General features: G+C 40.8%; 1 protein-coding gene and 1 long non-coding RNA gene across 3 annotated transcripts; one reads left to right on the top strand and one right to left on the bottom strand.

Annotated features, from left to right (window-relative positions):
• Positions 1 to 15,103: 15,103 nt before the first annotated feature.
• SMNDC1 (survival motor neuron domain containing 1) lies at positions 15,104 to 25,866 on the top strand. Of its 2 annotated transcripts, none has more exons than XM_074875254.1 (6): positions 15,104 to 15,222; positions 15,928 to 16,047; positions 19,891 to 20,033; positions 21,942 to 22,103; positions 23,216 to 23,369; positions 24,103 to 25,866. In XM_074875254.1, exons 2-6 carry the CDS (start codon positions 15,928 to 15,930, stop codon positions 24,238 to 24,240), a joined length of 717 nt encoding a protein of 238 aa, XP_074731355.1. In that variant the 5' UTR covers positions 15,104 to 15,222; the 3' UTR covers positions 24,241 to 25,866. The 2 variants fall into 2 exon arrangements, with proteins under 2 accessions (XP_074731355.1, XP_074731357.1); XM_074875256.1 differs by lacking the exon at positions 15,104 to 15,222 and adding an exon at positions 15,274 to 15,750.
• On the bottom strand, positions 19,761 to 22,004 carry LOC141946079 (uncharacterized). The gene is made up of 2 exons (XR_012629708.1): positions 21,915 to 22,004; positions 19,761 to 20,803 (listed from the first exon to the last, which is right to left on the bottom strand). It is a non-coding gene; the product is annotated as an uncharacterized LOC141946079 (long non-coding RNA).
• Positions 25,867 to 26,594: the final 728 nt, after the last annotated feature.

The following is a 26,594-nucleotide window of genomic DNA, read 5'->3' as shown; positions in this document are numbered from 1 at the left end:
GTCTGCAGGAGAGGGTTGAAGTCCTTGACTGACTACAGAGGAGTGGTTTGGAGCTGAAAGAGCCCATATTTTCCTGAGCGCTCACTTTGATTACTAACATGTAGATGTGCAAGTCACATGATTCAATACAAGCATGTAAATCACATGTGAATTGAATTCAAAACTGAATTTCATGAAATTCACATATCAATGCAAAACAAGCCAATTGTAAAGAACTGTTAATTTATTGTCAATTATGTCCAGACCTTCTTTCTTATGTAAGGTTTTCAACTCCGATATAGATATGTCTTACAGTTTGATTTATACCAAGAGGTCTCATCTCCTCTAGATTGCACAGAGGAGTTTTGATAGTTGAGTAATTACTCACACATTGAAAGAACAGACTTCATCATGCCCTCTGTCATGGTGTCTTACAACTCTTAAGTCCAAATCACTGATAAATGCTGTATCTAAGATGCCTGTAACTGCAGAAATGGAGGAATAGCTGTATTGTCTGTTACCTTTCATACACTTGTATGCTTTGATAATTGTTCTAAAATACTAATACAACCATCAGAGAGGTAGATCAGAGACAGAAGTTTCAAAAGCCCCCACTCCTCCCTGTGCAAGAAGCTCTTCTAAGCACTAAGTTCTTCTGCAGGTTCCCCTTTGTACTTGTCCGAAGCCCCACTCATTTCTGAAACTCTCATCTTCTGTTTATCTAGCATGAGACTTACTAGTAAGGACTGATTTTTTTTCCCTAAATCTAAGATAGCTTAAATCACTATGATCTGTAGATGGCAGAAATTTGCATCTAGACATTTGTACCTGCCAGCTGGTAGAGAAGCTCCTCTACACTATGTATAGATAAAAAAAATAAATAAAAATCCTTAACTAAGCTTCACAGTCCGTTTATTACAAATAAACATCATGCTTCACTACACCATCTTGTCCATCAAGTCCCTTCCTTTCAGCTCAGTGGGACCCTTGAGTCCCTTCTGATATCCAATTCCTACCAGGAGCTATAACTTATCATGTCACCCAGCTGGAACCCTGCTTAGGATATTAAAAAACAAAAATATATGCTTCTCAATAGCTCTCTCTTGATTACCTAATTGATTTTTAGAAATTAACAATAATAATGCTAAAACACCCAGCAGCCTAATTATCAGCTGCTTTTCATTTATACTCCCATTAAATTCACAGCTGCTTTGCAAAGTGACAGGCTGCTGTATGAAGACTGCCTTGTATGCTCTCACTCAAGCCCCTTCCATTTATTCCATAGAGAATGATGACACAAATAACTCAAATGCCTGCTTGGTATTTGGCAGATGCCATTCGCATATGACACACTATTCAAAAAGCAAACAGCAAGAATAACATGACGTTCTAAAGCAAAAAGAGGGGCATTTTCTTCCTCTCATGCTAGTAGAACAGTTAATTTTCAAGTATCCGCTAATCTTTCCGCTATCCAAAAGAATTTTACTTTGAGCCAAATCTGCCATCTTACCTGTCTTGCAACAAACTATAGCTGAAAAGTGGCTAGCTGTGAATACAGCAACTGCTGTTGAAAGGTGGGAGGAGAAGAACTGACAAGCAAAGTGTCTGGCATGACTGGCACACTCTAGATAGGACCCTGAGGTGTCGAAGTACCATCTTCCAAAACCCACCCAGCTGGGTTCCTTGGCAGGAACACCTCAAAAAGAAGAAAGAACCTTCAATTACATTTTGTTGGCTTTGAAACATGCTAAGTTGACTGAATATGTGTCAACTTCATGCAGTGAGATGTTTCAGCATCTTTAAAATGTATTTGCAGGTATATTTCTAATTTGTCAGAGCATTCTCACACCAAGCATGCAGGCACTTAACTGACAACACAATCTACACCAAGAACAAGCCTGCATCATCTCAGCTAAGAACTTGAGTAGTTTTGCTAGACAGAACTAGGCTGATTTCAGGCTGGATGTTATGAGGAAACAGAGAGAGGGGTATTACATTATCCCATGCATTACATAGGAACAGCCTTGGTGTAACTCAGTCTGCCAGTGTTTTGGCCCCTGAAGTATTGTTGCTCATAAGGTGGTCCATCAAAACTGATGGTTTTTACACACATGTTCCTGTCCACTAAGATTCAGGCTGGGATTTGCTAAACCTGCCTTTTTCAGGTTTAGCAAAAGGCTCCCACTGTAAAATTTTACCTACTATGTATTCCAGCTGGAATCATCCAGACGACCTAAGGATAAATATTCTAAATAATGAACAGACACCCTGAGGCATTTTGTATTCCAGGATCAACTAATCACACACCGCCCAGTAGCTTAATTCAGTGTCTCCAATGAAAGTGAGAAGCACAACTGAGACATCTTCAAGTAATTACATTTTCACAGGAACCAATTCTATCATCATATAAAATGAAGTTATTTCTATCTATTCACACTACCCATAACTAAAGAACCAGCAAAAATACAGAACATGTGAAATACTGTTTTTAGAGCAGCCATCAAAGGCCAAACACAGCCTTCAGGCTCAGCTGATGTTTGTTTATTCCTGATTTAAAACAGCGAAAAAATGGTATATTTGGGCCATATTTGGTTTAAAAGCTCTCTTAAACAGACTCCTCAAAGCCAGTCAGGATGGAGAACAAAACATATGGGCTAAAACATTGGACATGCTCAATTTCTGAAGACAGTGATTGTATTTAAAGGAATGTTTGTCATGAAAGAATGAATATGAAGAAAAGGTGCTGGACTCGAGCAGGATAGAAAGTAATATACAAAAACAGTTTAGCAATATCAGTTGACATGAGAGGTGACAATCCCACATTCTAGTGGTTTAAGAGTTGTAAAAAAGCATCCCCATTTAGATCAGAGCCTCTGCATGGACTGAAATACTCCCTGTACGTTCATCTGGAGCAGAGGTTGCTACGCTTTGTGCACAAAGATCTTGGGACAGGTGCAGTTTATAAACCACAGAACAACCCCAAAGTACAAGATGCAGCCTTAAATATTAATTTGCAGTAAATGCCACAACCTGAGCTGAAAGGAGGGAGAAAGATAATTTGCACTTGCTATTTTAGGGGTTGACTCAGACAAAAAGCCAACAAATCACCTTGAAACTGTGATTTTTGTTAAAATTTTTTTACCAACTCATTTTTGTCTCATAAATGTTATTTTCAAAGACCAATTAAAAACCCGAAATAATAAAATATGGAAAAGCATAATAAACCTAACAGCCTTGCAGAAATTTGTGATAGGATCTGCATGCCTTGGTTCATGTTTTAGAATAAATCAGATGTCAAGTTTGGATTCAGCCTAGAATTTTGCTGTTTTTTTTATTATGGGGTAACCAAACTATGAATAATGTACTTATTTTAATTTCTGTTACCAAGTCCATCAAAAAAACCTGTGTGTCTTACAGTTTCTTCTAGCTGCCCTCAGCCAACATACACAGCTTACCAATGGTATAAACCTGACAAATTACATCTGGTTTCATCACCATGTAGCCCATAAACCACAAAGCAGACCAAAAGCACGTTTTTACAAAATGATTTGGAGTCAATCAGGTTTCAGAGTTTTAAGATTTTGAACTTAGAAACAGAACAAGAATCAGGAGGCAAACACATGTGAATTTAAGGCAAAGGGTGTGTTTACTATAAATGATGTTCCCTCTCTGGCATGACTATAAACGTTTGGGTGGCTTATTTTTGAAGGGGTAAGGAACAGGTGATGAAATTAGATTCAGTGATTCTGTTTGTTACAGAAAACAAGATGTTTTTATTTATTGGTTTATAACTGAGTGCTCTGGGATCTTTCCTGATAGATGCTTCACTAGCTGAGTCACAGCGTGTGCAGGATTAGTCACCGCTGTAGAAATGTCCCAAGGTTTCATTTACAGTGCAGATTTACCTGATGTATATTCATTTCTTCTGTAAACTGAAACTCTCTGAAGTTGTGTGCTTCAGAAACTCCTGGCTCCGTCATCTCCTCCACGCACTCCACCTGCACTGTTCGAACACGAGGGTCAGACTGCAATAGCACGCAAGAAGGAAGGCGATGTCTGACGGCCGTGGTAGGGAAGAGGAACAGAGGGCTCGCAGCTTGTACATCAACATATGCTATGTGGGCCACAACACAGCAGAGCATGCGTCATGCTGACTTGAGCTATTTTAAGCGGCAATGGGTAAACTAAATGACTTAGATGAGTGACCAAGCACCCTCCTTCCATATATGCTCCTGCATAGAAGTCTGAGAATCTGGCAGTACTTCCGTGTGTGTTAGCTTCTACCCTGTGGTATTCCCACTCTGCAGATGGGGAGCAAGAACAAGAGATAAGTAACTTTTCCCAGGGTTAAACTGCAAATTCCTGGCAGAATAAAAGCCCTATCAATACCTCAGGCCTTCAGGTTTTAAGTCACCCTCTCCATGTAATCCCTAAACATCTTCTGTCTGGAAGATCTGATCTAGCAAAGCCTGGCTCTTCCATGGGAGGTGTCAATAACTGCCTACATAGGATCACCAAACAAACATCAGGCATCTTATCTCCATTGCCTTTTCTCACAAGCTTGAGCAAAGTCTGAACATGGGTGGGTGTCCGAGTTAGCTGCACGTCCTCTGTTTTGAGAGGCTTGCATGAAGCAGAAGGCCAATCAAACCTGACCACATGAGCAACAGTACAAAACCAGAAATGTAGGATTCCTAAATGGCTTAAATGCATAGCCAGCCTTTGAAACCTTAAGACACACAGCTTTTTGGCACCCTACATCCAGCTTGTACCCATACCTTAAACATGGCTCTATTTAGACACAGAGAGCCCTTCTGCTGGTGCCCACAGCCTTACGCTACCTGTGTGAACGATGCTGCTTTCTCAATGGGCAGTTCACTTTCTGCCCAAGGGACATCTCAGAGACTTGTCCCCAACCAAGTGAACCATGTACACACTTGAAGTTACCTCAAATGGATGTCTATCTTAACGGAAAAACATTAAAAAAGATAAACATATTTGAAAAGATAAAATTATAAAGTAAAAATTATTTAAACTGCACTTAAAGGGTATGTTATTACAGGAACAGCCCTTAAATAAAGTTACAATCTCTGTTAAATACATTTTTACACAAAAGCAAATCACAGCGAAGTCTAAATAATGGCACTTAACTGCTCTACGCTGGCTTACATTGTTTACAGCTTCAAAGACAGATACAGAGGCCAATTTGTCTAATGAAAACAAACAGCTCCACAAGACTATTCAGTTTCTTGTGAGGTGAATATACATTTTAGCAGTTTAGCATATCCACGCAGTATGTGATATACATTGACTCAATTTTGCATTTCTTCCTGAAGCAGACCCCAAATTGTTAACTCCCATCTGCAGGTTAAACCATGCCTAATTTCCTTCCTTCTATTATTCTATATTCTCCTTCCTCTCTTCCTGTTTCTGCTCTAAGGATACTGACATCTACTTATGATGAAATTTTCCTCCTCACTTTCAACAATTTCTCCAATTAACAAATTGCTGTAGAAGGTTCTTAATTGGTCTTATTAGACACACAGAGTCCTTTAATACCATGTAAATGCAAATATACTATCTGAAAGGTTGACTCCAAAAGAGTTGAAAAGGTAGCTCCAAAAGAGAAGTGATCAATACCTACTGAACACTCTGTACTAAAATCACTTATATTATTAATACAACTGATAATAGGACTTGTCCACAGAGACTTATCAGTGATTTAGAGTTTCAAAAAAAATAGTATTTCCCTGCTCAGATCCGTACAGATGCTCCAAAGAAATCTAGAAATATTATTTCCCAAGAGGTTTCACTAAAAAAACCCAACCCAGGACTAACATAGCTGATCTAATATTTCAATCACTGCACCACAGTTCCTGACAAGAGCTCCCTCAAGGTTAGCCTTAAATTATATCACAGACTAATTTGGCCTTGTTTTACATTAGTCTGAAACCATGTCTATATTTTATTTAACTCTGATTCTGTTACTGGTTTTACATATTATCCAGATTAAATTTTTAAGATGGTTTCATGGTTTGAAAAGCATCATCATCTACTGGTAGGGAGTTTTTAGTGCAGTGGGAAATGGAATTAGGAAAGATCTACTGACTTAATTGAATATGCCACTAAAAGCTTTGTCAACTGCAGATATCCTGCCCTTCCAATTTCAGCAGTGATCCTGGGAGGAGTGTGGAGCAAACTACTCTCCATGCACACAGCAACTCTACTGTAGAGAAGACTGTGATATAGAACGGGACTGCCTATGTACATCAGAGCTAGGGGTGCATTTACTGTCTTTAGACCCACTAATGTCATCAATATGATTTTGGGATGTGCAATAATTTGATACGATAATTGTGCTGTGTTGTGCCTGCTCTCTAGCTCCCACAGAAACACCATCTCTGGAAGAAAAACATAATTCAACACCACAAAAACCTCTACCTTCTCCACTGCTGCAATGTATATTTGAATCCCCAAAATGACTAAAAAAAAGAGAAATGTACTATGAAAACTCAACTAGAGATATGCAAATGGTATTTTCTATGCTCACTATTCTGATTTACCAGGCAGTTACTGTCCTGATTCTATTACAAAAAAGGGAGGTGGAGAGCCCAAATGAATGCCCTAAATCTAGAAATATTAACACCATGAGTGTTAGTGAAATAAGCCTGCTTGGAAATATCTCAAAAAAAGGGAAGAATTAAAAATCCCTATGTTTGAGTTTTGCTACCACATTTTCTCTCTGTGGCTTAAGATATCAGTTCATGACTCACTCCGGGGATTGAATTGTTCCCTGGGTGACATGACCTCCTCATACCAGCTTTGTTCCTCATACTAGTAAAAATTGGTCATCCACAAATGCTGAATGAAGAAACTTCCTTATTAGTCATATCTGGATCTATAAAACTAATACTAGAAAATGATGTTTAAACAAGCCCACTGCTGCTTCAGGTATGTGGCCTTCCAACATTTCAAAGCTAAATAGTTTCATCAGGTATGGGAGGGAAGGCAGAAAGAGTAAAAAAAGTTAGATACATAAGACATCTGCTTTGTGGCTCTAGATAAAATCTCTGGATCAGCACTGCTTGCAGCAGTTTGGATACATATTTAGCTTTTCATGTTTATTTGCTTGACTGGCAAATCCCAAGGAGATTTTGAGACTGATGCTTAAAAAAAAGCAAACATAAAAACCTTCGAACTCAGAAGGCTCAGCTCTCAGCTGCACTTTAGCTGATTAGCTGTCCACCCTTAATTATGCTGTAAAACACTGTGCCTTCCCATATTCAGTTAAAAACTACACATTAAATTCTCTTGCTGAACACAGGAAGAACAGGTATTTGTCTACACATGCTCTTGCCTGCACCTCTCCTGGGAAAGTTCAGTCAGTACATTACTGACCTGGCAGGTAGCTAAAAACTCAGAGAAAAGCAGGCTGCATCTCAATAATTAGTGTGATTATAGGCTCAGCTGCTTAATTCAAAAGATACTGCAATGGTATCAAATAATACCTGTTATAATGGTCGCTGACAATAAACATCATCTTGTTCCCACTGACATTGGTTGCTTTTTGTTTTAAGCTCCCTCCACTGATAGCAGTACAGGGTCGAATGCCATCGAACAACGTATTTTAACGTCTCACCAAATTACGTGAATAGGCTTGACCAAGACGAGGACAAACATTCGCATCATCTCAGGGGAGCTAATCAGAATCCATCACCTATCCCTGAGTCAGCAAAGTACCAAGGTAAGTTCTAAATGCTCCTGCAGCTCCAAAGCTTTGGAAAGACTTTGGGTCTATAACTACACTGAAGAACTGGAACCTTCTCACAAAGGAAATATAGCATGGGGAATCAAAATCCTTCTGGAAAAAAATCCAGTGTATGAAACAGCACAACATATCAACTATATCTTTTCTCCTTTGTACCTAAAGGATGTAGATAGCACTGCACTTAAGAAGAGTAAGATGAAATTGCTAAAACACTTGAAAGAAAAATTAAAAAACCAACCAGTCAAAAACCTCCCATATATTTTTAGCCAATACACAATGAATAAAAATTATCCCAGAACCCAAACATGATATTGATACCTCTGTGTGAACAAGAATCATGTAGTTAGGCTTCCAAATCTCCTGTATCTTCGTATACTCTTGGTAACCTGTCATCTCGGTTTCCCCGAAACATTAAGATGGATACCACAATATTTTTTATATGAAATTTAGCATTTAAAGAAATATGAACCATTAGCTCCACATTTTTTTTCCTTCAAGTGACATATAAATAGCAACACTGGTAAAGAGATTTCTAAGTGCCCATCTGATATACTCTTCTTTTATTAGTAGCCTCTGCAAAGCGCCATTTGCTGGCCAAGGATGCAAACTAACTTAATTTGGAGACAGCTGCAAGGACGTGCAAGACAATTACTATAAGAGACATTTCAGTTTCATTTTCAGAGGAAACATCTGTAGAAGGACTTTCAGTTTCTTTAAGCATTGGATCAGCTGTAGGACATGAGACAACACTGATCACCAGGAACAGGATGCTAAACCACATGAAAGCTGTCTCACTACTCAAGTAGTGACTAACATGATGTAGAAGGGAACATTTAACAAGTTCGTTCACGCCACAGGATGGGTGGTTGCCATCTCTCACCACTACGTACATACTCCAGAAATTCTCTCACTTCAGGAAAATGTGTCTCAAAGTCTGTCAGTAAAATGAAGGATGGAAAAGTTTGGAACAGCAATGTGCATATTTTGCATTTTATGCAAATTGCACATGTTGTGTACATTGGTAAAGAGAGCACATCAATGCATGTGAATTCTACAGCTACTACAGCATAGTTGACATTTCATGTTCAGTGTAGCTAGCAAAAATAACTATCAGAGTTTAGCATTAAAAATGTTAACTGTGGGCAACTTCTAGGTTCACAGGATGGATGTAGAACATGGCATGACAAAGCCAGACTTCAACAGCCCTTGATACTGCTCTGATCCCAGACATTCACAATCTGGTTCTATGTCAGTGGAACTCACTATTTGACATGGATGCCTCAAATTCTATTTTAAAGAGAGAATTCGTCATTTTCTTACTGGCTTTCATTTGGTATCCATCACTACTATATCGCAGCATTTTTTAAGTATTAGTTTCTACCACATAAGGTAGCTTTATTATCCCTTGTTCTACGGGAGGGCAAAGAAACAGATAAAGAGGTCCAAAGGTGTCCAAGTGACTAATTAAAGTTCTGATGTTGTTAACTTCAGAAGAGGCAGCAAATAATGAGAACCCTCTTTGTAAATAAGCACCACTGTCTCAAATTACTTTTTTTGGTTTTGACTGCCCCCAAAAAACTACTCATATGGCCTAAGAAACACTGATCAGGAATGGTAGCTCTCCCAAGCCAACATGCTATGATTTCTCAAAAGCTAGGAATGTATGACAGTTCCTAAAAGCAATCTAACCATGCCCCAGTGGCAGCAAAATTACCTCCAGCTGAATCAGAGCTTCTTTGGTCAGTTTTCAGTGACAAGTCCCACGGGGTAATTAGCTCTATGTTTAACAGCTGATCCAATGCTTAGAGAAGCTCTGAGTTTTCTTTTTTCCATACACAACTCTACCTCACTCACGGTATGTAGCTACTCCTACCCAGGAGAGTAAGTCCAGATCTTTATAGTGGTATTCAGTAGCCCTCTTGCAAAGCTCTCTTCCTCTTCTTTCAGCTCACTTCCCTTTAAAATTCAGCAAGCAGAGATACAGGACCTACAAACAACAGCCTATTTTTAACTACATATCCTTGATTACTGTAAATCCTGTGTTCTGAACAGAGTGCTCAGACCAGGAGCGTGCAGCTCCCCTGTGGGCAGCCCACCAAAGATGGGCTGCCAGCACCGCGCTGCAGCTGCGGGACGCAGCCGAGCGGCTCACCAGCGCAGAGCAGCCCCCCGGCTCTTTGGGGGTGACTGCTAACTGGCTGCCACAAACCCCAGCCAGTGCGCAGCGTGCGGCTGGTAGAAACCCTTACTGGGGAAAAGATATACAGTCATCGCTGCTGTCAGCTGCACCTAATATCCCTTCCCTCATCTTTCACATACTCACTACAAGTTTCCCTCTCCCTACGCATACAATACCCTTCCTTCTGTCTACCCTCACTACTGCAGGACTTAGGTCTCCTCTCCTCCATAACAACGCCACAATCCATCAGGGCAGTCTGCCTTGTTCCTTACTCCCCAGGTCCCTCCCCACACACAAACACAAAATACCCCCACGCTGTTCCCATATTAACCTCGAGTTCCTGCTTCCCAAACCTCCCACACTGCTGGCTCACTGCTTCAAGCTCCTCTCCTAATCCTCCCAGGCTCCTCTGCCCACTGCAATGGCCCTTGCTTCCTACTTTTCAAACTCTTCTCAACTTTTCTGCCATTCAAACCCTTTCTGAATGTAAGGAGTCTCAGCAACAGACTTCCCGGCACCCTGAGAAGAAGAACCAGCGTCCCAGCTGCTGCCTTCTGAAGTCCCCAGGCCTCCAGCACTGACATGCTCCCTGACGCAGATGGCAGAATGCCTCAGAGAAAGAAGTTGCACCTTGACTTGGCATATTGCTCCCAACTGAAGACTCACGTTAAGCTGAAAATACCATCTGACAAACTGTTGTGTAGGCCTGATTAAGACCCATCAAACCGACCTGCTGCTTGTGCCAGTAAAGTAAATGATCACAGTGGCAGGTTGTCATTTCCCACGTAAGCTGGCATTTTGTCAGCTCTCACAAGCCGTCAGTTGCAGGGGAATGGAAATCCAAGAGCCTCAGACCCTTCTGAAGAGGACGACATCCTAATGGACGCAAGCTTTCTGTCCATTCTTCCTACTTCTGACATTTTCTCCTTATCTCCACGTTGCCCCACCTGGTTCTTATTCCTCATCCAGTTCTGATTCACTTTTCCTCCTCAGTTTTAGTCACCATGCCTTTTCACTCATGGGGCATAATTACTGCAATCATTCAGAGCACAGAACGTGTTTGAGCTCTGTTTCTTTGCTTAGCACCACAACCCATGTTGACTACCAGGATTGTAGAGAGTTAAAATTATGTTTGGAAATGTGCTCAACTGACTTCACTGCCGCACAAACTTCTGTGTAAACAGGTATTTCAAAACCCTACAGCTAGGCCAAATTCCAGGAGAGTAGAACAGCAAAAAGTAAAGCCTTAAAACAAGCAGAACTCCCCTAAGAAGTTTTGAGCCTGTGCTTTAAAATGAAGAGGCAGTTGAATCTCTCAACAGAATAGCTGTATATCTTAATTATGTGCCTGGCCAATCAGCATTTCTTCCTATAACTTGATTTTATAAGTGTCAAACTGCTGAAGCTTTCCAAAGTTCAACCAGAGCCAAACAGCCAGTGCAGAAAAAAATTCAGCCTAGAGAAACAAATTTTGCAGGAGCAACAACACAAAAACACCTCATAATGGGAAATACTGCATAATTGCATCTATGGATGAAGTTGATAGCTCTGCCCATGATGACAAATGGTAAAAAAAAAATTAAAAATGAAGCAAATTTTGCTTGGAGGCACAAGTCAACTGAAAGAAAAAAAACCCCCCACATCTTCAGGAAAACAACCCTCAAAATTGAAGTATTAATATGATATTTTCTTGATGGTTTGATCCAAATGAATATACCAATGCCTTTCAAGCCTGACATACTGCCCTACTAACAGGGCAATGCCTGCCAGGCAGGCAGCCTACCAGAAAAGCCTAAAAAAATCCAGTGTCTCCATCCTGGCCTAGACTTGGATTTCAATTTCTGTCATGAGGACAGACTGTTTTGTTTGCAGAAGCCAATTTTTTGCTAGTGACTAGGTCCCTGTGCTGAGAACAACAATCCATCCATACAAAGTTGAAAATGAGGGCATTAAACCATTTGGATATAATAATGTCTTTATGGCATTAATTGTTGCTGAGCACTCCGATGTCTGACCCTTCGCTGCTTCAGGATTTAACATTAAGGAATGCAGAGTATTGATGATTTAAGTGTACTCATTCACCATAACTCATACATGTTTCAAAAGACTGTATAGTCCAAGCTATCTTCAAAAATAATATATATATATTATGTTCCCATAAGCTCTAGCTATAAAAATAACGCAGCAGACTGTGAAGAAGAGCCACAGTTGTAGGCCTGCAACAGTATCCGTTTCCTGGGTTGCTAGTTAAACACGGCTGATGATACAGACGTCTTGTGCAGCACCACTACCACCTCCTGGGCAAGCCAAGCACGGCTGCAGGATGCACCAGTGTCTCTTCCAACTGTAAATTAGTTTGCCTTAAACACAGACAGCCCCTTTATGAGCCCCAAGGCATACCCAGCTATACTGGTTACTAGAAACCTCACCTTCCCAACAAGCTGTGCCACTCACTACAGAGTATCACAACTCACGCTACACAACCTGCTGCTCCACAGCATCAGCACGGTGAGAAAGTCCCCAGTTACACCAATTTTCCCAAGTTGTTCCCCAAGTACAGTCATGTCCATCAGGAAGCTTCCCACTAGGAATAACAGCTGAAAGTCTCAATGCTAATAATGGCGAGTTTGGCTTAAGCAAAAGCTGATCAAGTTGCCTTTTCTTTCTAAGTTAGGGAAACAAATTCTACAGCATTTGTGAGGAAGAATTGTCTTAAATTTACATGCCTTCATTTGCCCACAGACTACACTAAAACTCTACGTATCTTATATGATAAAATGTGAGAGATACATTCCAGTAACATGGTATCGATTACTTTGTAATAATGATATTACTGCAGTATAACTTTATAAATAATATGGCTCAATTCTATGAATACACTGTAATATCACACTACAATGTATAAACATCTCATACACAGTAAGGATTTATGAAGAGACACAGTCTGGTAGCTACTCTGTTGCCCATGGTTAAGAAGAAATTACTGGATGAAGTTAGAAACATTCAGATATGGCACAAATGTAGCTGAACTCGTTTTGATCTACTAACAAATACAGAAAGAACAAAATCGTGACAACAACTGGATATATAGTTTCAAATAGGGCTAACTATGCAGATATCCTGCCAAGCCAACCATTTAATGAACTGTAAAATATAGTTTAAAAATTGTAATCTGTAAGATAGCAGGAAGATGTCCTGGTTACATTGTGTTTCTCCTCAATATAGTATAAAAGAGCTTCTCTAGTCAAACACAGAAAAAAGATCTCTATTTTTGGGTGAAGACAAATCCAGTTTTAAGGATGCAATTAATGAGCATTTATAACAGTTAAAGATCAGTGGTTTCAAGATCTGGCTTGCCTTCCTACATGTAGCAGCCTGTGTTTGAATGATAGCATATGTTGAAAGAGCGTCTAAAAAGGCACTATCCTGAGCTGAAGAAACCAAGAGGAAAAAACTCAAAAAACTCTTAAGGGTAATTCTACCTTTAGCTTTTAGTCAACTGGGCATTGCAATGTTTTTACGTTTCAAGTACTTCATACTATTTTCCTTTCAAATCAGTTACATGTTGTAATCAAGTCACCTCCTGGTCTTCCTTTATGAACTAAACAGATTGGGCATGTCAGCCTTTCACTGAGAAGGGCGTTTTCTCCGGCCATCGAATAATGTTGGTGGCTCTTTTTAGAAGTCTGCAGACCCCATAAAACTCCAGACTTTAGAACCATATATAGTATTTCAGTACCAACTCTCACCAAAACTTTTACAGCAGTAAAATACCTCTTTATGCTTGCTCCTGCTGATGCAACCACAGAAATGCTCTTTTTGCTGTTGTTGCCTTTGGAGATACCCAGACATTGCACGTCTCCTCAGTCCCTCTCTCTCTTCAGTCCTGCAGATACAGTCTAGATTTCTTGTTCTGGGATGTGATGATTGTATTAATGTGTATTTTAACTCACAGGTATGCTCACAAGGTCATTAGGATTGCTCCATATCAATAAATTTGTATGCCTTTTCAACAGTTGCTGATCTGTCCGCAAAGTTTTATCAGAAAATGTTCTCTTTATCTATTTCTAGATTATTAATAAAATTACTAAAAAGATGCTGTTATCTTGTTACACTTGGTCTCATCAATCAGTTTGTGAACAGTGTCCAAAAATGTGTTTTAATTACCAAATCATACACCAAGATACAGAAATACGTTTTATCCTCAGTCAGGATATCCTCTGAGGGCATAAACCAAGTATCATGGAGCAGAGTAGATGTATTTCCCCCTTAATATGTAAACAAACCCGAAGAGTCCAGGCAAAGTCGTCTTCCTGTGAAGCCCTACATGCAGACAGCGACAAGGGACAGGATGTTTGCAGGAGACACCTATCCTCCTGGTAATACTAAGAATCTTTTTGGATGCCTGCTTCATTTGCCTGGCTCACAGCCTCAAGGGCAAATTAATTACTGGATTTCCACCAGGAAATATTTTTCCCTTCCTGTGACAGGCTTGAAGAAGCCACTGAGCTTTTCCTCCCCCTTTCCTCTCCTGTTGTAGGACCAAATACCAAAGCTTACTCTCTTCTAAATTGTTTGCTAGCGGGTTTTGCAGCCGCAAAGCATCGTGTTTATCAACAACAAAGATGTGAGCGAGCGTATCTGTCAGGTTCGCGCAGCCTCGGTGCCCAGCGGTCCCCTACAGCAGCCAGTGGTCAGACATCAGAAACTTGACATCACTCTGAACAAAGAGCTGCGCCCTGCCCGGAGGAGGAAGCTTTCCATGCCGTCAGGATCTCCTGCTGACGTCCACCCTGGCACGCCAGCCGCAGCGCTGAGGCCGGGCAGCTCCCTCCCCGTCCCGCCGAGCGGCTGCAGGCAGGGCCGGGCTGCGGAGGGACTGCCGAGCTCTCCTTACACGGGACCGCGAGGGGACGGCGGCAGCAGGAACCCCGTGAGCGCGGCGAGGCCGCAGCGGCTCCGCCCTGCGCACGCGCTATCGGCGCCCCAAAGCGAGCTCCCGCCCCGCACGCGGCCTCGCGAGGCGGCCAGGGGACACCCCCACCACCACCACCCCGCCACGTGACCCGGAGGCCGCGCGAGGCGGCGGCGTTGCTCGGCCGACCAGCGCCGCGCGCCGGCAGCACGTGACCGGCGGGGCGCTCTCGCGAGCGCCGGCGCGCGCTGGGCCCTTTGCCCCGCCCGCGGCGAAGGAGACGGAAGCGGCCGCGGCCCGACGGGACCCAGAGCGGCGCCCCCCGCCCGCCGCCCCGCCCCCCTCTCCCCGGCCCGGCCCGGGCCCCGCTCGCCCGCCGAGGTGAGAACCGGTGCCTCCCCGCCGCCCTCGCGCCTCCCACGGTGCCGCCCGGCGGCCTCGTCCTTCCCGCTTTGAGGGGGCCTGGGCCTAGGCCTCGGCTTAGGCCTGAGCCTGGGCCCGTCCGCCGGCGCGGGCCCTTCCTCGCGGGCCCGACCCCGCTTCCTCGCTGTTCCGCCGCGCCCCGAGTCGCCCGGCTCGGTCCGACAAGGAGCGGGTGGCCCCGGACCAGGCTCGCCGCCACCGGCGGCCCTGGGGCCAGACGGTTGGCTCCCGGGAGGGGCCGGTCCCCGGGTGCCGCAGAGGATTTCGCTGATGTAAACGTGACGACTCTGATTTGTGGCATCCAGAGGGGAAAAACTGCCGTGCGCGGTGGTTTGCTAAAGGTGTGGGTAATTTTGAGCCTGCCCAAAGGGCCGCTGGTTACGTACTGTAAGTTACGCGTTTTCCCAGTGCACGCACGCAGGCACGTGTTTAAGCTTTCTGTTTTTTGAAATTGCCTGGGAGTAGTTGAACCGTACAAAAGTTAAGGTGAGTGGCTATCTATAATGAAATAACGTGTTATTGAAACTCAGTTGTATTTTTAATAGTAACAGCTTTTTGTGTTACTTTTTTATTAACTTCATTTTACTCGCACCACAAGATGTGATTAAAAAGCAGCAAGCCTGTTGTTTTGATGTGTTGTGTGTGTGTATATGTTTCTTGCAGATGTCAGAAGACCTTGCTAAGCAGTTAGCTAGCTACAAAGCTCAGCTTCAGCAAGTTGAGGCAGCCTTATCTGGGAATGCAGAAAATGAAGATTTACTAAAACTGAAGAAAGACTTACAGGTGAGAACTTGACGGTACGAGTAGCTGAAACTTTAAGGTCTTTAGCAAGTGTTTAATCGTTCCTAAATATTTGCACTGCAACAAAAACGTATACTTGGTGTGTTTAGGACTTTCTTTTCACATAGTTTGATATGGTTATGGTAGGGTTGGTTTGAAAAAAACCCAAAGCGCGGCCTATTTTAAACCTGTCTTGGTAGATCAGTAAAAAAGATGTACTAATTGATACAGCAAACTCTTCTACTGAGACCTTTAGCCAGAGTGATGAAAGATAAACCAGTGCTCTCTTTGCTATCTCTTTATTTTTTTTAAAGTGTTTTTCAGAAAGTCATTATATTTTGTTGCTTTTACTACACTGAAGCCTGATGGTTGGGCTTAACATTGTGACTTTCTGCTTATTTTTGAGTTGTCAAATCATTTGATCCAGCATCTGTTTATTCGTTGCAGGCATTTGCAATGATAAAAGCTTTAGAGTGTAGTTCTATATTCCTTGTACATCTAAGCCTTGATTATCTTAAGGTTTTTATATAAGAAAGGAAAAGGATCATGTTCTTCATTTGCCACCTGCAGTGTTTTAAACATACGAGAGCATACCTCATTCTTAAGAGCGAAAAACCATTTCTGGTCCTTAGGGTATTGTTCAGTGACAGGAAGACCGCCAGCTTAATTTTAAGTTGATAAGTGGTATTTTAGATTCTCCTGTGTATAAGGACACATTGGCATATTAAAAAAAACAGCAGTACTGTTAAAATTTGTCATGAGAGTGCGAGATACTGCTTCATTTCTGTTGTGGATTGCTTTAGCCATCAGATCTAAAAATACATAAAACCACCCAGCACAAGATTCAGTGACCACTAATCTGTATGGAAATAACAGCAATAAAAATGATGCTTCAACCAAAAGACAAGTAGTGCCTCAAATCAGTGATCTGTAGAATTCCTTTTAAATTACAAAGGCTTTGTGCCCACAAGGCACTTTATAGATTATCTTGATGTCCTTCATTGTACACTGTTAAAAGCATGTGTATATTTTTATATTTTTAAAATGCACAGCAAAACCCATATGGGATGATATTTCCGATACCAACACGACCTCGGCTTTGATATGCAGAGATCATTGATGTGAAAGGACAACTTGTAGACTTTTTTATAAAAGCTTTCTGCACAGAATGGGGAAGATCTTTACACTTTCGTCCCCAAAAGGTTTGCTATCCATATGTTCCACCTTGAGAATGACATACTGTTTTGCAGACTTAATATATGCCAATCCAACAGTTATAAAAATGGGTTCGATGCTTCAGTGTCCCAGCTAAACAGCTTCTTGTGTCTTCAAAAAGACTGCTACTATGTAATTGAAACATTTTTTTGCTATCATAAATAGTGATGCACAAGTGCATCTCATATACTTAGCTTATTGCTGAGTAACGAGATTAAAATAAATATTAGAAGAAATTTTTATAAATACTTAGCTTTTGACTTTGTTTCACTGAAGCACTTCTAGGACAGCGTCTGAGCACCCAGGAACCAAATTTACCTTTTGTATCAAGTAGAATTGATGGCAGCTGTCATCTTCAGTAATTGGAGATTGTATCTGTGGGCATCGTGTTCTGGAGTGTAGAGTTCTGTCTGGCTTTGTAAAGACCAGTTGGTAGGAAAAATCTTGGCAAACTGTAACTGGTATTCTCTGTGGGTCACACCGTTGTGTCACAGGGACGTGGCAGCAAGCCATACTGTTCAACTCATTTGGCTGCGCTGAGCTGCTGTGGTAGTCTAACTTGTGCTCAGAAGTTTTCTTTGAATGAGCTATTCCATTAAAGACTTTAGAACTGTCTCATGGGTTGCAAGAAAATTAATGTTTCTATCTTGTGTGCTATGATACATGAATATCAGATGAAGATTTTTACCAAGTTTGCTATTTATAGCCTGGTGTGGAGGTCACTTTATCAAATTCAAAGAATTCTTGGTAGACTTGTCTGAAACTCTTCACATTTGAGTTCTACAATAAGCCATCTATGAACGTGGCAAGAATAAGTCTACCAGTAATATGAAACTGTTGTCTACATAGCTGAAACACTTGCTTTCAGGTGGCTTGTGCCTGATGTATTGTGTTTGACCTGCTGAGATAAGATACCTATTTCAAACCATGATGCCTCCAGGATTTGCAGAATGCAGCTATCTACATGTTGAGGAATAGTTAGGGAGGGAAAATTAGGCTAATGCTGTGTGTTCTGCAGAGCGTTCTCAAATTAGGTAACTTGATAATCAAAATCTGTTCTGGTTCAGCTGTAGTACTATGGAAAATGGAGACCAAAGCAGTAGAAGTAATTGTAAGTGTGTTTCTGTGGCAGTTGCAACTGGTGGTGCTTACTGTTGCAAGCACTAACTACCAGCTCCTCTTAAATGAAGAGCAGAACTTTTGTTAGGAGGGTGTTGGAAATTCAGATGTTAACAGCTGCAACAGAAACAAACCATTAGGCCATTCGTGCCAGTTGTATAGTTTATCAGATAAAAATGCATGTAAGTTTATATTGTATTAACTTCTTATTTGGGAACTGCTTACGATCCTTTAGGCTCCTGAGGAATGAAGAACAGCTTCTTTAACCACTTTTTCCTGAGCTAGGCTTTGTACACTTATAGCTGAACTAGGGTGTGAAACTGGGAGGAAAGTTCAGGCTCCACTGAGCCTCAGTTGAACATTGTTTATCTGTAACCCTCCCCTAATTTAAATATTTACTGTTAGTTAGGAGAGTGACAATGGTTGATGCTGAGATACTCAAAAGAACTGAAGAATTTTTCCTCTTTAAGGACTGCATAGTGGCTTTGCCTTCTATGGAAAGTTTAAATGGCCTTTTAGGTGCTGGCTCCTCTGACTTAACACTAGTGGAAACCAGTGGTCTTGATTGCACAGAATAAGAATATAATACTGACAGCAAGTTGGGGAGGGGCTTTTGCATGCTGCTGTCTGTGAATTAATAATATTTAAAGGAACTGGGGAAATTTGTTACTTTGTTGTTTCTCTTGTTGGATTAGCAAGGGAATGCCTGACCTGAAATCTTAAGGTCAGGGAATTTAGAGAAAATCAAAATGACTTTAGGAAATCAATTTCTTTAGTATGCACCTGAATGCTTTCTCTAAACAAGAGGACTTTGCAGAGTGGCAGTTGTGGACGGTATTCTTCCACCCTGGCTCTGGGTGATTCAGTTCAGCCAATCCATGTATTTTTGAGGAAACTGAAAAATGTTTCATCACTTAGAAATGCTGCAATTACCCTTGTAGTTGTGTGTTTTAGAGATCACTAGATATAATAGAGCCAGCCAGTCCAAAAGGGGAAGGGATGGAAGAAACTGCCAGCTACAGAGAGAATAGAAGCATTCTGTCCTTTCATGTTTTGTCTTCACAGCAGTGTCCTGCTGAATTCTTGCTCTGCCACATGTTGTGTGATTTCTGGTCAATAACCAACATCACGTGCAGCCATGTGTACAGAATCACACTGTTGATTTTTTGTTTTTTTTATTGAGACTGTCTTGCTGTATCTTTGTGCCTACTGATAAACAATTCACCTAGAAAGAAATGCTATAAAATAATAGGCTACTTCTTGAAATTTTGAGGTGGGCACGGGCAACTTTACTGCAATACAGTGAGGACCATATACCTTTTTATCTGTGTGGGCAATGAGTGAGTTTAGTTAAATGATTAAAAAAAACAAAACAAACTTAGTCCACTTTACATCAGCTATGAATTTAATACAGTAACTTCAAAAAAACCCCAACCAGTAAGCTTGGGGTAAAAATATGCGTGGTAACAGAGTTTGGAAAATTATTCTTTGTGGGGTTTTTGTCTTTTATAGGAAGTCATAGAATTAACCAAAGATCTCCTTTCAACACAACCTTCGGAAACTCTTGCAAGTTCTGACAGTTCTGCTTCTGCTCTGCCCAGTCACTCCTGGAAGGTTGGGGATAGGTGTATGGCCATATGGAGTGAGGATGGACAGTAAGTGTAGAAAACTTCTCTAACAGTTACATGAAATAGTTCAATGGTAAGAGACTTTCATTCAGTTTGAACTGCCCCTAAGGTGACTAAAAGCAAAAAGAAATTAGGAAAGAAATATAATATTAGCTATTATTGTACTCTCTTTATTAAAGGTCAGTATTTTAGATAAAAAGCAAAGAGATGTGGGGTCATTTTCTAGAAGTGCCCTGTTTGTCACTAACCTTATAAAAGTAGGGTAGCTTTGGTAAATTACCATTTGCTAATGTAATAAATGGCAGAGTTTCATGAATTATCTGTCAGAACAGTCTTTCGTAAAGGTTTCAGGATGTATAATTCATAATTTGTCATTGCATTCATATATATGTAATTGACATCAAGAAAAATCCTTGCTGTATCTCAGTTTGCCTCTAATTGGAAATTAATTTTTAATTGGAAATGCTGAGTTTTGGCTATGAAATAACTAGCTGTGTAATGTAACTATAGAATTAATCAACCTTTTGGATTTAGTCTCCATTACATTAGTCTGTGAAGTTCTGGGAACCCAAGCAGTTCATTCTGGCTTCATAATCTTTGAAATAAACATTTTAAAATTACTTTCTATGCTGCAAAACGTTGCAGCTTTTTAAAATTTACTATTTATGCCAGACTAACATCCCAGTCATTACCACTTAGAGAAGCAATATTGCTCAGCGAATGTGGTTCTGTTTAACAGTGTAGTAACCACACAGAGATTTTGGTATAGCTGTTGACATCTTGGGTAGGAAACGAACCTAGAAGGGAACAGTTTTTCTGTCACAGATTGAGTAAAATGCTTTTGTGTAAGAACTTAAAAATTGAATCTTACTGTCTTAGGTCACCATTGGGTCATTCTTCTTGCTCTGATCACTGGGCTAAAGGATCAGAGCTTGGGGAAGAATGTGCCAGTGTCTACTGAAGTGGATCTTACTGGGCTCAATTGTATTGCTTTTTTTTTTTTTTTTTTTTAAATGCCCTGCTTCTGTTACAACATTCCTTAAGTGACCAGTGTTTCATGAAGAGCTAGCCAGAGAATAATACCTCACCTGGTTTGTGTTTCCATGTATTTTCATCTAGCTCAACTCAAGATGTTGCTGGCCCACTAAAATCGCACAAGAAATTAATTTAGTAAATGTTAACTGGAATATCTATGAAACTTCTCATTTTATTCCTCTGTTTGCTTTAGATGTATCCTTTTGCTTGGAATTTAGACTCAATTATTTTAAATATTTTTGGAAATGCCACTTTTTTCTATCTTCCCCATTATGAGGTTGGTTTGACCAAAATGTTTCATGCACATAAATAAGAAATGGACTGATTTCTTCTAAAATTTCAAAATTGCTGTTTTAAATCAACAAGAGAACTTTTTAATTTTATAAGTGTTGAAAAGGGAATATTTTGAAAACTTCAGTTTTTCTTAATTCTTTTTCATATGGAGAAAAATGGAACCAAAGCTTTGCTCTTGTAAGCTGACATTTTTCCAAAACTCCTCAGTGAATTCCCTGAAAGCTGTGTTCTGTGAATGCAGTATTTTGTTGGGTCTTTTTTTTTGTTTTTGGGGTTTTTTTTTTCAATCCTATGACCTGCCAGAACTAGAACCAAATCAAGATATCTGATTAGATTGGCCCCAGCATTAATCATTAGTCTTGGTAACTGTGAGGCCATTGCTTCTTGATGCTAAAGGTCAAATACAGCAGATTCTGGTCTTTGTACTTGTGTCCCTTTGACCTTAAGAAAATAATCTCTTGGTTTGATTTGTGTATTGTCCTTGAAAATGAAGGCTGATATTTGCAAATTTTTTACTTAATGCCATTAGCTGGCTGACAGTGTAGGTGTTGACGGGCTGAGTATTAAAGCTTTACTCACATGCTTACAGCCATGATATCTTTACAGGTGTTATGAAGCTGAGATTGAAGAAATAGATGAGGAGAATGGAACAGCTGCGGTCACATTTGCTGGATATGGCAATGCTGAAGTTACGCCTCTGTTCAACCTCAAGCCTGTGGAAGAGGGAAGAAAAGCAAAAGAGGACAGTGGCAACAAACCCATGTCCAAGTAAGTAATACACAGGTAGAAGTCTGAAAGCTGCTTTGGCTTTTTTCCCCACAGCTATAAAAAATGATGGAATAGAAAAATTACTGAAATAGAATCTTTTTTAAAAATTTTACATCTCTTTAATCTCTTCACGTTTGCTTGGAAAAGGATCTTAAATCAATTTAGCATATAATGTTTGGTAGATTATTGTTGGTGGTATCGTGTTTATGTATCCTGGCAAGATAACATGGTAGACTTTGTTTTACTCCGATTATGCTATCTCAAGATAGCAAGTGTGTAAGCAGTAGATTAAAAAAAAGTTAGTACTTTTTGATTGAGAGCAGAGAGCCTACAAGTTTCAGCCCAGCTCTAGTGCAGGCTGTTCTCAGAGCTGTGGTTTGGCTAATGACAACTGCACTCACAGTATGAAGGACTTTGGCTTCTGCCTGTCCCTGTTAGGATAACTGTGTGACCCCATTGCTGGGGAGATGTGCTTTACTCAGTATCCTGCTGTGTCTAACACAGAAAGGCATTTTTAAGGGCTGAAAACATTTTTGTGGGGTGGGGGGGAAGGCAGTACAATTTCAGAGTTGGTTATAGGGAATGATCCCTTCCCTAAAGGATTGTTCTGAGGGGCGCTGCACTGTGGCATAGATCGACTCATTGAACTTCCTTATCTTTACTGAAGTAACTTATCTTTGTTCTCTTCCTTCATTCCTGTCCAATACTTGGTACATGAGAGTCTTGCAGACCTCCAGAAAAGTTTGGGCTTTTCACTCGAATGGGCTATTTAAATTTTCCAAACCCTAGATGTTTCTGAAATGTAGAAGTGCTGATAGGTACCTTTTCAGTTTGAGAGGAATTGCATGTGATCCTATGGGTTGCTGCATTTGGCATGGTCTTAATCAGGTGGTGGTGGTGGTGCTTGTTCTTGTGCATAAATATATAAATAAGCAATGTAATCCTTATGCGTAGAAAGACTTGTTTGGGTTTTTTTCCTTCAAGTGGAGAATATTTACAAGCTTTGTTTTCTGTCACTCATGGAAAATTATTGTGCATGTCTGTCTTACAGGGGTTTTAGTTTCTTACAAGAAAAGGCACAAACATAAAATGTCTTTCTTCCTTCTCTCCAGGAAAGAGATGATAGCCCAGCAACGAGAGTATAAAAAGAAGAAAGCTTTGAAAAAAGCTCAGAGAATTAAAGAACTTGAACAGGAACGAGAGGACCAGAAAGTCAAGTGGCAACAGTTTAACAACAGAGCCTATTCTAAAAACAAAAAAGGCCAGGTTTGTTTAGTTTTGTCAGTATGCGAGTAACAACAGGGCACAGACTTCTGTGCAGTACTTTGGGAGAGAGGAGGAGGTGGTTTTCAGAGGGGAATCATCTTTGGGATTCTGAAGTGTGCAGTTTGGTATTTTGAAGACTCAAAAGGCCTGGTTTTGTACTGGCTGATTTTGAAGGAGTGCTGCTCTGAGAGGCTGAGCTTGCACTCAGCTTGGAGAGCTGGACTCACTGTCACTTGCCAGGTTGTGTTTGTTGGAGCTTAGAACCTGAGGGCCTGTCTGAACCTCCAAGCTTGACTTCTTGCTGTGTTATAACCTGGCAGATACAACGCTAAGTCATGGCCCTGGAGTAGCAAGCGTAGTGCAAAAAAGGTAGCCAAGGACATTTTAAAGCCTTATTTCATTTTTATCATGGCTTGACCAAGAGCTGCCAGACATAGAGGTAAAGCTTCAGTCTTCCTTATGAACAGTTATTAGAGATCATTGTATGAGAGGGGTGAATTTTATTCATTATTGGTCTGACCCAAAGTCCTGAGTACCACATCACATCCAGTGAGTGCTAGAAAGTTCCCAGCCCTGTTGTTGCACTTTGCTAACATCACAGATGAGCTAGCCTCTAGAGAGCGTCTACAGAGTTAAGCTCAGGATTTTGAAACACTTCAAAGGGTAATGTTTGGGGTTTTTTAAGGGCAAGTTAGCAATTATTCAGAAATGTTGTTTTCTGTTTCATTTGCAGGTAAAGAGGAGTATTTTTGCTTCCCCTGAGAGCGTAACTGGCAAGGTTGGAGTTGGAACGTGTGGAATTGCAGACAAACCTATGACACAGTATCAAGATACCTCTAAATATAATGTCAGGCATTTGATGCCTCAGTAACAGGGGAAAAAGGTGGAACTTCATCTCTGCAGGGCTTTACACTTATCTTTTTATCATTATATTTTTCTAAAAGTAAATTATTTGTTGGCACATAGCGAGTAGTCCATTTTGTCACCATCACTTTGGCTTCAGCTGATACGAGCCTTAAATCTCCAGCTATTGATTTGATCCCCCCCAGTCATTAAACTTTTCATAGTTGCATTAAAATATATTCTGCAGGTAAATGCTTTCATGAACTGCTGTTACCTGTTACTCTGAAAGGAGTAGTTATCTGCAGCTTTGATCTCTAGAATCTTCCCTTCATACTAGTAGTGAAGTTTCTCTTCCTTAAGAGAAGTGGTGGTATAAAAGTGGCACAGTAACAGCCTCCCTCACTTCTGTAGCCACTGTGCTGTCTGAGCAACAAGCTCAGCACTACAGAGCTGCTGCAGCTCTGGGAGAGCCAGACTCCATCCCAGCTTACATGTCATCGAATTGCTAAGGAAGTTCTAATTACTCCCCTACAGGTCCCCTGCAGATCGATTTGTACAGCTGTAAATGAGGGCAGAACAGGGCTGATAGGATCTTTACTACTACTGGTGATTCATGTGCTAGAAACAATAAATCTGACTTTAATTCCAGTCTGAATTGCCTGCACTAGAAGTTAAGCAGAGGAGATACTACTTTTTTTTTTTTAAAATACTCATCAAATTTTCATAGGAGGCTATTGAAATGTAACCAGAAAACCATAGGACAAAGTATTTAGACTCCACTTTCAAAGCAGAGAACTGTACTTAAAAATACCTGCCCCATCCCTCCCTGAGGATGAGAGAGTTGGAGAACAGAAAGGGTTGTGCTTTGGGAAGGAGCCATCATCTCCCCTCCTGTAGATCTTGTGGGTTTAGTGGCACAGTCACAGACCTGGAATACACAGCTCGTCCCTGGGCCTCCCTCTGGCCAAGCAGAACTGCAGCACAGCGGATAGGAATGCCCAGAGCACACTGAGTTGTGAGGGAATAAAGGTTAGTCTGGAGTTCCTGTCCTTAAATAACTGACTGGCCCTAGTCTTCATTGTAACTTCAGCTGTATTACAGTGCTGCTGAGCCCCTTCAGTTTTATTCAGGAAACCACGTGTAAAAGCTCTTGCTTTCTTGTATTTTATGTGATTTGCGTTCCTCTGTTACTTGTCTCACTTACGGTAGTGGTGCCATCTCTGAACCCGTAATGTGTTAAAGAAGTTAATGGGTAGCCCTGTATACAATGTAGATATTATTTTTGTAAAATCTAGGGCTGAGTTAATGGACAAGAGTGCATCAGCTGTTTCCCCCATTAAATAATTAAAGGGTGTTTCTTGTCCATTAACCCTGACCATTATTTCCCTGTATATTATGTTAATGTAGCTCATTTTGTAATTTGTTAACTAGATCAGGTCACGTCAGCAATTGTTGATGCACTGATTGGTGGACATGTCCATCAGTTACCTGAGTCACAACTCAAGCTAAACTCTACAACTGGTAGTTTAGAATCCATACATAGAAAAAGGTTCTCCCTATAATGGGAGAAGGTGATTTTTATGAATACAAAGTGTGTTAATTTCAGTTTTGTATGTTTAACTTTTATTAAATAAAGTGTTTAAAATCTGCTGGATATATTTGACAAAGTGAAAGTAGGTATGGTGGGGGCACAGTAAATGATCAGAAAAGTGGTAAGTATAGAATCTGCTGGGCAGAATGTAACACTCAGACGTGAATCAAAAGTACTTCCCCTTCACTGCAAGGTGAAGTAGATGTTGCCCAATTCCTCATCTTCACTGGTAGCAGGGGGGTAAATTTTCTTTTTCATAGAAAAGCTCCTAACTTAAAATCATCTGACAGCACTGCTTTTTAGAAAAGGATTTTGTACTACAGCCTGCACCCTACAGACACAAGTCTCAGCAGTGACATTCAACAGGCAGTAGTCCTGAAACACACTGAAGTAGGCAGACTGGAGTTTTCAGGAAGCCATATAAGGCTTTTCTTAACTCCACCTGTTTTTTAAAAAAAGTAATAGTCTTCAGACAAAGAAACTTAATCCATACCTGACAGGCACATTTGCTCATCTTTTGATGTAATAAATACAATAAATGGTCTACCACAGGACTATGTGTTCACTAGTCCTGAAGAGAACTTAAGGTACAGTGAGTCATCAGACTGCAATGGGGGTGGGAGCCTCCCTTATACCAGACAGTCCAGCCCAAGTTAAAACTAGTTGGTCTCATGGACTTCCTTCATTTTTGCCAAGCCTTTCAAAAAAAATTTAGCAAAACTAGTACCTTTCTTTTGAGTAACTTTCTGTCACCTCTCAGAACATGGATTGCCTCATGAACTTAGCTGTAA

The sequence above is a fragment of the Strix uralensis genome, chromosome 7, assembly GCF_047716275.1.
Source record: "Strix uralensis isolate ZFMK-TIS-50842 chromosome 7, bStrUra1, whole genome shotgun sequence".
Lineage (NCBI taxonomy): Eukaryota > Metazoa > Chordata > Aves > Strigiformes > Strigidae > Strix > Strix uralensis.
Note: the sequence above shows the minus strand (reverse complement) of the source record. Positions and strands in the feature narration are given on the sequence as shown.

Coding starts and splice junctions, on each gene's coding strand:
- SMNDC1 (XM_074875254.1), top strand. CDS start 15,928: ATGTCAGAAGACCTTGCTAAGCAGTTAGCTAGCTACAAAGCTCAGCTT. Junction 16,048..19,890: donor AACTGAAGAAAGACTTACAG/GTGAGAACTTGA, acceptor TGTCTTTTATAG/GAAGTCATAGAATTAACCAA. Junction 22,104..23,215: donor GGCAACAAACCCATGTCCAA/GTAAGTAATACA, acceptor CCTTCTCTCCAG/GAAAGAGATGATAGCCCAGC.